The sequence below is a fragment of the Paralichthys olivaceus genome, chromosome 7 (genome assembly GCF_024713975.1).
Source record: "Paralichthys olivaceus isolate ysfri-2021 chromosome 7, ASM2471397v2, whole genome shotgun sequence".
NCBI classification, from domain to species: domain Eukaryota; kingdom Metazoa; phylum Chordata; class Actinopteri; order Pleuronectiformes; family Paralichthyidae; genus Paralichthys; species Paralichthys olivaceus.
Window position 1 is genome coordinate 15,345,735 of NC_091099.1, and position 12,106 is coordinate 15,357,840.

Here is a 12,106-nt window from a genome sequence, read left to right on the forward strand (position 1 = left end):
TTTCTCTGCAGCAGTGAACTATTATAACTCACTATCTGTAGGATGTACAGTACATTACTGTGGCTGGAAGCCATAACATGCAGGTACTCTTCACTCCTACACTGGAGTGAGATTTACTTCCCACACACTTGATAAACTACATCCAACCCACACAGGTTACCCACAAGGCCTTTGTCCTTAAAAGGGGCTACTTGCTACATATTTAAAGCAGGGATTCGATTTTATAATTTTTTTTATAGATTATATTAAAAGTAATTGAGACACAATCTGCCACTTCAAAAAAATTGGTGGGGACATATTTCTCCAGCGTAATCTGTGTAAATGACACTTGATTTGCAAATAGACCACTTAGCCCGACAGGTTGAACAACAGTAGTCCAAGAATTGATCCCTGGGGGACTCCATATATTTCAACTAATGATCCGCTCAGATTTCTAATTATATAGCAATGTCAAAAAAAGATCCTGCTCCTGAAATTATGATCTGAGTCAACTGAGGTCTGTGTCAGATAATCCCACCCACAGTGTGATGATGATATCTTGAAAATGAAAGCATTAAAATGGTTTATTTAGTTGGTAAGAGGTCTTCAGCAAAATATGGAGGAAGGCTTGGAATTTGGTGAAGACATTTTTACCAAATGCAAATAATATTTTTCAAGAGAAATCAGGTTGTATTACCAGCTAAATTCATTATTAATTAATACATATACACAAATAGAATTCTGGAATAGCTGTATGATACTTTCAAAGTTATTTTTCTTTTTCTTTTTTGTTGTTGCATTGTGACATTTCTATTTTGAATGCGGCAGGTGTTTATGGGTGCAGCTCTATCCTGTCCTGTCCTTGTGTACACGGACGCCTGTCACCAAGCGGCATATGTCGCTGTTTGCTCTGCAATGAAAGAATCGGAGCTAATTAAAGAGACGTAGTCCTGCCACAGGAAGCATACGCAGAACGACCATTCACTGTTCTGATTAGTTAGTTGTTCAAACAAGGCTCGGGATCGGGTGAAAGAGTGGAATTCTGGTGATGAAGTGTCGTTAGAAGACCTTGACTTTTCTGGAAATTCAAACAACACTGGTCAGGAGTGAAAAAGCCACATGATCATTCTACAGAGGTAGAACCACAGGGACTTAAAATGATATGAAATATACTGTATACTCAACACTAACATCATCTTACCAATGCACAAAAATAAGTCTCACTCTGAATATACTGTTATCTATTATAGACAACATTTCAGAATTTAATGTCCTTCCTGTTTATTTAAAGTTGTTTTTGGTGTCTGTTGACACAATAAGTAAAACCAGTGCAACTACTCAGATGTTGTCTGACTTACTATCAGAGATTTATTTTAGCATTGATGGTAAAGTTGGTTCACTGTAGTGTTTGCATACATTTGATGCTGAACAAATTTATAGGTTTGGTTTTGATCCTCAACTATGATCTTAAAGCAATCTGTACTCAATAGATGAGAGAAAAATGAATTAAAGTAATAGACTGATTCCACTGTTTATATATTAATTGTATATTTTTCCTTGTTTGTTCATATAGTTTGTATTTTGCTGTCATTCCAAACTCTGGCACATCTCAAATGAGATTTCAAGAAGCTGCTATTTATAACAACATGAATTGTTTTGGTCCGTGATCTCAACATTGGGGTCTATGTGTTGATGCAAATGTCACCCTTTTCAAAAACAACTCAAATTACAGAGTTGAAAACAGTACTACAGTGTGAATGTCAAAACTTCAGCTGGCATCTGCCCTGCTGAGGCATCTATGAGGAAGACACACACACACACTTATATATATATAGATATATATATATATATATAATTTCTATGAAAGGCGCTGTGACCTCTGACCTCCTTGTGGAAATCCCAATAAGTTATTGAAGAATATTAGAGTAGCTTTTCTTCAGTCTCCAGTGGGATTCAGAGCAGTTCTAACACGTTCTAATGCTCATGTTGGGCAGTTTCCGAGCACCAGGCGTGAGATTAGCCACAGAGATCTCTGGGTGCTCAGACACTGTGAATAAATCCCTCTGATTGAAGTGAACAGAACTGGGGCAGAGAGGCCGCGGTGCAGCTCTCTCTCTCTCACACGCACACACACACACACACGCACACACACACACACACACACACACACACACACACACACACACACACATTCAGACACATCTGTAACACAGCATCTCTTTCTCACACACCTCCACATAGTAATTAAAACAGAAGACTTTATGTAAGAAATGATTTCATGTAAACGTTTGAGGAACAACAAGAGAGGTTCCACGGCTGGTTTCCATAAAAGTAGGGTATGTTTCAGCGCTGAGACGTGTGAGTGTATTTATTGAGTGCTCCCATGATCTGAGTGCAGTGGAGCATGAAGAGCCTTATCTGCTCCTGCAGGAGATCAATATTAGTATGACTAAATATTTGAGTTAGAGTATATCTAAGGAAAAAATGTTTACAGTACAAACAAATGTATGTTGATGAATATAAAGAGGGATTGAATTATCTTCTATCTTTACCATTTGAACATCAGCAATTTGACTCAGTAGATTTATAAAAGTGAAATGGAAGAATGTCTCTATGACCATGAGAACAACTGAGAACAACTTAAAATGTTCTACTTGGAAAATCTTTGTGAATGGCTGAATTGTTGCATCATATTATCTCATCCTTGAAGCTAATTATTGCGGTGACGTAAGGTAGCTGCTTCACCAGGACCCTGCACCACAATGAGCCGCACTGTCTCTGCCTTGTCAAAGTACTTGTTGGCTTCAAAGCATCTCAGAGCATGTGTGTCAACCTGTGAAGGCAAAGACAGCACAAGCAGCATCACATTATTTATCACAATCTATAACTATTTAAACATATAATTCTAAGTTTTTATAACAAATAATTAAATGAAAGCAGTTTGGATATAAAAGTGATTTGCAATCTGTGTGAAATCTAAAGAGCCTCTGAATGCGACATTAAACGACAGAGATTTGATCCAGGAGCTGTCGAGACATAAAGGGATCAAACACAGGACCGGAGCAACCGCAGCCTCACAGTGATGTTCTGAAAATGTATTTGTAAGTGGATTTGGACGAGTTTGATCCTGCTCTGTGGCAGCTTAGTTTAGTGTTTGGGCTTTGTGAAAGGAACAGTTCATTACTGAGTCCTGAACAATGACTCACTCGTGCCATTCAGTAGCCTTTGTCCTTTTCTTGCTCATTCTTTAGAGAGACACAAGTCTAGAATACCTATTCTAGGAAAAGGAAAAAATCAAGGCTTTTTAGTCACAGAGTTAATGTGTCTATAAGGTCCACATCGCTGTTTGTTTTGCTTTAGGCAGCTGCAGCCTGGTTAACTCACCGTGACGCTCACTGACGTATGCTGGTGTCAATGGACAGACGCAGAACCTTATGGAGAGTTTGTTAGACAGAAATCTAATTTTCTTATTCCGTTTCCTTTAGAAAGACTGAAGATAATAAGGAACGCAACTTCATATTTTATAGGATGTTAAAATAATTGCGTGTTTGTTTTATCCAGGGTCCACCACACTGAGAAAATCTGAGGTTTAGGCAGCAAATGATGCTGTGATGCTGAAAAATCTGTGAAAATTTAGAAAAATGTCCCAATGGTAAAAAAAAAGAAAAGACTATTCCTGGATCCACTTCCTGATCCTAATCCTGATCCACACCACACTTTTTGGGTAATCTGCTTACAGTCTAACAAGGGATAAAAGAATAATAACATTATGGTGTAATTGCCTCAGTTCAGTTTCTGATTTCACTGTTTTAATGATTGTATCCACCTATATTTGTCAAGTATTTTCTCTTTGGCTTTTTTATTTAAAACTGTATTATCGTCATGAATCTTTTAGCCGACATAATATCAGATGGTTTAATTTTCCAGATTGGTGACTGCTCGATTTGTCTGATCAACAGTCTGGACGCAATTAAACTTCCATCAAACAAATAAAGACAGATCAACATATTCATATTTAATTTACAGATATAAAGCAAAAAAGGAAAGTGTCAAATCACATTGAAAAAGATGGAACCAGGCAATATTTGAAGTTTGAGCTTGAGAAATAATTGAATTGGCGTGGAGTGAATTGATTCATCCAGTCATCGATTAATCATTTCAGCTGTTATTTAAAATATATAAATGTCTTTCCATGAGCAGCTTCAGGATGATGCTGCGGTTATTATTTCTAAATGTGACTTACAATAACTGTATGCAGTTGTAACATGTGGGGGTGTGCAAATGTTTTGTGTTGTTGCTCTGGCGATGTGTAGTATTGTGTTAGTGCATTAAAGCAGAAATGGTTGCCCTCTATGTGGAGGTGATAACAAGAAAGTAAACATCATCACTGATCTTAAACTGTGTGTGTGTGTGTGTGTGTGTAGCTTAAAAACTTTATGAGTAATACACCATGGCTCATGTAGTCACTGACTCCTCTGTCAATATGAATATGTTGCCAGATGCGTTTCACAGAACCAGAACCAGAAGAGACAGAACAGACAGGCGCCTGTATAATGACTGCTGAATTACGTTTAAGCTGATCTCCTCTTGCAATGCTTTACCATTTAGAATAAAACATGCATGTGTAATGAAAGCTTGACCCTTGCTAACTGCTCTGCCTAACACAATATCTGGGGGCAGACCTGGGTTCAGCTCCTGGGAGGAGGAAATTCCCCTCACTGCCTTCTCAGGGTTGTGTAAAGCTTCTGCTCATGTCACGGGTGACACAGGCCAGGACCACCTGAGACAAGCTGCATGTGCATCAGCCACATGCATAAGAGCCGTGTGCATGGAGACAAAAGTGATGGCTGACCAGACTAAGACACTTCACACTGACCTATTTTGTGAGGCTTACAGAGAACAGCGTTATCTGTCTAAAGTAATGAGGTTTCTCAGGTTCTACTACTCCATAGTCTTGATTCTGCTCACTGAGGCCTCCGAGGCCTTTCCCAATGATTGTCTTGATCTTATTTAAAGGCTTACAGAAAAACATGCAGATTATTTCTGTTATGTGCACGAAAACCCAGAGGTGCTTACCGTGCAGGGGAATGGATTTCGAAAAGGGGGGTATTCTGGGATCACTGTACAATGAGGGCTGGTGGGTCTGAATCCGCTTACTGCCTGACCTCTTCAAGGTGTCAACAAACTAGGAGAATTAGAGAGTGGTTCTGGGTCCACTGTGGCTGAAAACAGGTCAAACACAGAATGTTTTTCATATTTTAACAGTTTATTGCAAAAAAGTAAAAGGAGTAAAGAAGTAAATAATTCCTGCTCATATCTTTTTCCTGCAGGATTCAGAAATGCACTGAAGTAGGTTACATGACCTTAGGAAGGTTTAATCATAGGTTGTATTCTCTCTGTAAAATCAGACTTTGTGATTGATGTCCTTCATGCTGTTTCAGGACCTTATAGGTGAAATAATTCAATAAAAGATCTCCCCCTTTTTTTCCCTAATGACGTGGGCGTTGCTGCTCTTTTTCCATTTGCTGTTGTGGCTCAGATTATCGCCCCCTCCTATTTCTCACTGTGGTTAAATAGCAAAGCGCGCTGCTTCCCTGGGTAGACAGCCTACTTTACATAGAGGAGGTTATTGAGATAAACCACCTGTAAAGAGCTATTTTATACATAGGCCACATAAAAAAGACAAAAAAACGCGATTGAACTTTAACATGTACTCAAACAAAATCGAAGGACCACGTAGAGGAAGATCTTTTGACTCCATGAACATTGGTTTTGAAGAGAAGCTTCTGAATAATGAGGTAAGGTAAAATAATCTTTATGACTTGACCTTCAGGTTTGTTTTTTCCTGTTTGAATTGTTTTTCCTACTGTGGTAAGACCATGAGGTGCAGAGGTTTTCTTTTGCGTGATATTTTAAGACTATGCTTCATTTTTTGACAGTGGTTGTGTGGGATTGGTGTAGTCATCTTAACGAATAAGCCTTCACCTCGCTGTCAGCGCAGATTAATTTAAGCCGTTTTGTTATAGTGTAATTTACGTCAAAGCGTTAAGAGGGATAAATTAGCATACCTCCCAATTTCAACTCATGAGCAACTCATTATTGTAGAATTATATAATTTCTATTAAAAAGAAAAAGCTGAACGGAAATTCACCAAAATGCTTGCATATGTGCTGTTTGAACATGCGCATCCTGATTCACATAGAGGATAAAAGATAAACCCATGGACCTGCAGAGTCTGTGATGTCTTCATTAAAAGTGCACATGTGATGGTGATGATTATAAAAGCACACATTATTAATGTAATGTATTTTGATTTAAGAAATTTAGACAAACAGTTTGCATTAATAAATCATTTTTGCAAGTTTTCTCTGCATGGATCCATCTCAATGTTGCACAAACAGAAAAACAACAAAAGAATGAAAAAAAAAACGAGACAAATATGGAAGAGGAAAATGTGAAATAAGATGTGACTACATTCATGTGACTTTAGGAGCCAATGTGTCTGTGAGCTTAAAACAAAATAATTGAGTTTTTTTGAAATGAGGACACACAAAAGTTAGATTCTTGTTGTTCTGGGTTTGTACCCTCATGGTGCACTTATTGTAAGTCGCTTTGGATAAAAGCTTCAGCTAAATGAAATGTAATATAATAACAAAATAATTGTTGCACAAATGCAGGAAAATGAATATGAATTTTAACACGAAAGACAAAAACAAAAAAAAGTTTAAATCATGCTGCTGTAATTAACTGTAAATGATTTCACATCTAGAGTAAAGTTTTTAATATGTATAGAAACCGACAATTATACCAGTGCATGTTGCATTAATGACATAAAGGAAGGGAAAAAAACACTTTCTGATGAGGGTCAGTCTGATGCGTAAAATCGTCCCGTGCTCTCGCAGACCACAACCTGCGCGCTGCAGACTGGAGGCTCACACCTCAACACGCACAGCGCTAATAATAGGCTTCCCTGCGATCTAAAGGGGATTTCATTAAGGCGATTCTTCGACACAGACAAGAGTTCATCTTCGTTAAACCGAGACGCAAAGATTTGACCCCGGGGAGCCGTTCTGATCCAGTCTCCATCCATGCACTAATGCTGTCAGGGATACTACCGACACGGCTCCACCGAAAACTGGTCTGTCGCGCGGTGTGCACAATGCTGGAGGGTCGGAACAGGGTAGGAGAGCAACTGAGCTGACTTTAACGGATGCTTGAGACCCCCCCCCCCCCATAAATCACTTTTTTCCAGTAGTAAATTCTAACCTCGTGTGACAGAGATGCAACTATAGTGAAGCTACAGAGAATGTCAGGGGATTAGTGATCCTGTGCTGTGTGCATGTTATTGTCATACATGTAAAAGCGGATGCAGGATTAGCTGTCTGAATTTTCCCCTGGCGTGAGCAGCAGCGCGCACACGCCTGCGTCAACGTGAGAGCGCTGTCCAATGTGCTGAAATGGACAAGAGGGAAGGCGCGCACTAATCCCGGCATCGACACTGCGTTGTTTATCTCATGGACATGAAGAGACGACATATGTTTTTCATTTGCAAAATATTAGCTACAAATACGAGTTGTTTGGAGTGATGCAGGTTCATAAAAAGAAAATGTTTTGAATGGCGAGGAGCTCTTTAGTGATTGAGAGTATTCCTCCCATTTTACTAAATTCTAGTTTTTATTATTGTCATGGTCATGCTTAAATTTCTGTCATGCATTTAGTGATTCATTCTGACTGTTTATAATTTATTGGAAGTGCTATATAAATAAGTTATTTTTCTTATTATTATTGTTATAAGGGGGGAGCCTAGATAGTTGAGGTCTAACTAAAATAATAGAACGTTATAAATTTCAATTAAGTGCCTCCACTATTGTCAATGGAATAGAATAGGAATACGTGCATCTCCAAAATGTCCAACTTAGATGTGAAAATCTTATTATCGAATTATTTCTCTGTACACATGTACTCAGGTGAAATGAAATAATCACATATTTAAAAAGAAGTTAATTAAAGTTTCATTACTCCTTAAATAACTATCGGAAGAGAACCATTGTTGGGTAATGATGATGATGATTTCCTGCTGTTACACAAGTTAACCTCCATTTATCTTTTCTTGCTATTTACAGATAAACAAATCAACTTTCACAAAAATCGAAGAAAACACTGAAAAGAAGAATACATCAGAGAAAGGGAGAGCAACTATCATCTTTTCCCTCAAGAATGAAGTGGGGGGACTTGTAAAGGCCCTTAAACTGTTTCAAGTATGATCAAACTTAATATGTTTACACTATCTATCAAAATCCATACGTTTTTTTTTTACTTCTTAAATTTCAGGTGATAACAGAATTATTTTCATCGTTTTTTGCAGGAGAACCACGTCAACCTTGTACATATAGAGTCCAGAAAATCTAAAAGACGCAACTCTGAGTTTGAGATATTTGTGGACTGCGACAGCAACCACGAGCAACTGAATGAAATTATCCAGCTGCTGAGGAAGCATGTGAACGTGGTGGATATGGAGCCTCCAGATAACTCCTGTCTTCAACAAGGTGGGACAGTATTGAAATGATGCAGAAACAAACTGTAGCCAGTTAAACCTGATTATATCACTAAACAACCATTTTCTCTCCTTCACTTGTCAGAAATGTATAATGTACCCTGGTTCCCAAAGAAAATTTCAGACCTGGACAAGTGCGCTAACCGTGTCCTGATGTATGGCTCTGATCTGGATGCTGATCATCCTGTAAGTTTGCTCATATACACCGGTAGGATTGATTTGTAAGGATAAATTCCCTCAATGTGAAGCACACTCATATCTTTGTGTTCTCCTCTTCATCAGGGTTTCAAGGACAACGTTTACCGGAAAAGGAGAAAGTACTTTGCAGATCTTGCCATGGCCTACAAACAGTATGTTTCATTTCTGATTAACACTTTATTTGGTTTTTAAACATTAAAAGCAGTGATAGGTACCTGTGGAAAGATGGAGAGGAACTCAAGCAATGCAGTGAAAATTTACTGTGGAAATCTGTAAAGTTATTACTTAGCACTGAGATATTTTTGCTGTGTTCTTCCAGTGGGGATCCCATTTCTCGCATTGAGTTCACAGAGGAGGAAGTGAAGACCTGGGGTGTTGTGTACAGGGAGCTCATCAAGTTGTACCCCACGCACGCGTGTCGCGAATACTTGAAGAACCTGCCGCTGCTGTCCAAATACTGTGAATGTCGGGAGGACAACATCCCCCAGTTGGAGGACGTCTCGCGCTTCCTAAGGGGTAGGATGGATTTTCTTTTTAAAATAAAACATGATTCTTTTGCTTAAAATTGGAAATAAAAACTTTTTAGAATTTCAGTTTGGTAAATTCAAAAAATCATCTCATCTCCTCAGAACGTACTGGATTTACCATCAGGCCTGTGGCAGGTTATCTGTCCCCACGTGACTTCCTTGCTGGCTTGGCCTTCCGCGTTTTCCATTGTACCCAGTATGTGCGTCACAGCACTGACCCCTTATACACCCCAGAGCCGTGAGTAACACACACTGCTGTATGAAGAACAGTGCCATTAATATAAGGCTACTGGAGCTAATGTTCTGTGCTCTTCTATTTTCCCAGGGACACGTGCCATGAGCTGCTGGGTCACGTCCCTCTGCTTGCTGAGCCCAGCTTTGCCCAGTTCTCTCAGGAGATCGGTCTTGCCTCACTTGGGGCCTCAGATGATTCTGTTCAGAAACTGGCCACAGTGAGTGACACTGATTCAGTTCAAATTGATCAAAACAAAGTTTGAGAGAATCCAGAATATCTGTACTAATAGTTTCTGATTTATCTGTTACAGTGCTATTTCTTCACAGTGGAGTTTGGCTTATGCAAACAAGAAGGGCAGCTGCGAGCATATGGAGCAGGACTGCTATCATCTATTAGTGAGCTTAAGGTAAAGGCAGTGAATTTGAACAAGATGTCCACGCTGCACAGTGGACATTTTAACACAGTCTTATGTCATGACGTGAAATTAAATATACCCCTACTGTAAATCTAATATAAGTATATGTGCAGTGTATATTAAAAGAAAATATCTGAAGAGCTGTCTTGAACTGTCTTGATTACCCTCTTATTAAACCTGTTTTAAATTTCAGTTGAGGTTATTTTAACTTTTATTCAATTGTTTGAATTCTTATTAAATTAAATTGTATTATTATTTTAGTTTTTACATAAAGTGCAATGCAAATAATACAAGTTATTGTTGCATGGTGATAATTGAACTATTCAGATTTTATTTCTTGTAATTAATTTGAAAGACAAGTGAAATTTGTTCTGTTCTGTCACACTGATTCACATTTAGTAACTTGATACATGGGCTTGTGTTAACCTGGAATATTGAACATCTTTACATGAGCATCTTTATTGTGTTTCTCTCTTTCAGCATGCACTCTCTGGTAATGCAAGGATTATGCCTTTTGACCCCAAAGTCACATCCAAACAAGAATGCATCATCACAACATTTCAGGATGTGTACTTTGTGTCAGACAGCTTTGAGGAAGCCAAAGTCAAGATGAGGTGAGCTTGGCTCCTCAGTCATTTAACATAAAACCGCCATAATGATACACCTTGCATGGAAAGATAAAGAATTATCCACAAGCTACACTGTTGTTTTACATGTAATTAATATATTATTCAGTGATGATATTATTTTCATTTCAGGGAGTTCGCCAAGACCATCAAGCGTCCCTTCACAGTCCGATACAACCCTTACACCCAGAGTGTGGACGTGCTAAAAGACACTCCCAGCATCAACAGCGTTGTGGAGGAGCTTCGACACGAGCTTGACATTGTGGGCGATGCCCTCAATCGGCTCAACAAGCAGCTGGGTGTCTGAGTCCCAGTTACAGTGCACGTCTTCAACCCCCCCCCCCCCAAGCACCGCTGTACTACTGGTTGTGTATTGTCCTTTGTTGGTGCAATGAATGTGTGCACTGCCTTTGGCTAACTGCTCTGTTGTCCCCACTGCATGGTATATGGCAAATACAATAGACTGCCACTGATATCGGTACATTACACAAACCCAAAGAGCTGCTTAACTGTTATGCTTCAGGTGTGCGTGGCTTCTGCATTACGAACAGTTAATACGTCATCATGGTATTTTAAAGCGTCCTCAGCTGTTACATACACAGATGTGGTTTCGTCCTCCTGTTGTTAACTCTGCTGTTGTATCTGATCATGTGATTTTTTGTTTGTAATAAATCTAATCCATTTAATCTTCCTCACTCCAGTGATATGTATAACATGTTTGTTATCTTTTGGTGTACATGTATCATGCTCGTCTTTCAGTGTGCTGTTGAGGGAAATTATAAAAGTGAAAACACTTTGTTATAAGAATGTTTTCATGACTGATTATGGCAGATTTGGCCCATGTACCACGTGAATATAATTGTAGTGCTCCTGAAATAAAACATTATTTTTCTACTGTAAAGAAATATAGAAATTATGAGTATAGGCTATGTATCAAACTATTGAAAAATATAATAAAGAGAAAAGCTCATTGTGTCTTCACAGTGTCTCAGTGGTTTGTTACCTGTTGATTTATTACTTTCTGGTGTCTTCGGAGTGGTAATTACTGGATGCTGGCAGAGATGCTGACTATGATCCTAAAGATGCAGAATGATGACAGCACAGATCCTTAAAGTTATGGTAAAAGTTGGGAGATCAGAGATTGTGTAATTCTATACTGTAAGAATAATGATCACTTGTTCATCAATTGTTCTGGGGGCCACATGATGAAATCCACCATAACACACAATCAAGACTTGATTACTTGGTGACACCTGAAGCTGGTTCATTGTTGAGTTTTTGACTTTGCTGTGTGGACGTTTATGTAATTTATATATAGTTGAATATATATCTTGAGTGACAAATAGTTTTATTGAAATGCAGGGCTGACAGCTAAGTTTTATGTCCAGTCATGGATCCTCTCTGTCCCACCTCCAGAACATTATTTCACACTGTGTCACTAATATAAATTAATCATTTCTATACTAAATTGCTATCTTATAACTATGTCAACAAGCTAAGTAATCTGGTTTTAATAAATATTCCCATCACAAAGGCTGAGGGCTGTAGTTTGTGTTGTTTAGTTGTGTTGAG

General features: G+C 38.6%; 1 protein-coding gene across 2 annotated transcripts; it reads left to right on the forward strand.

The window, feature by feature from the left end:
- Positions 1-5,575: 5,575 nt before the first annotated feature.
- tph1a (tryptophan hydroxylase 1 (tryptophan 5-monooxygenase) a) lies at positions 5,576-11,515 on the forward strand. 2 transcript variants are annotated; one of them, XM_020078694.2, is made up of 11 exons: positions 5,576-5,777; positions 8,103-8,237; positions 8,345-8,525; positions 8,619-8,719; positions 8,816-8,883; positions 9,051-9,247; positions 9,361-9,496; positions 9,584-9,710; positions 9,804-9,899; positions 10,389-10,522; positions 10,667-11,515. In XM_020078694.2, the coding sequence occupies exons 1-11, from the start codon at positions 5,688-5,690 to the stop codon at positions 10,839-10,841; spliced, it is 1,440 nt and encodes a 479-aa protein (XP_019934253.1). In that variant the 5' UTR covers positions 5,576-5,687; the 3' UTR covers positions 10,842-11,515. The 2 variants fall into 2 exon arrangements, with proteins under 2 accessions (XP_019934253.1, XP_069384975.1); XM_069528874.1 differs by lacking the exon at positions 5,576-5,777 and adding an exon at positions 7,004-7,159 and having other exon boundaries at positions 10,667-10,980.
- Positions 11,516-12,106: the final 591 nt, after the last annotated feature.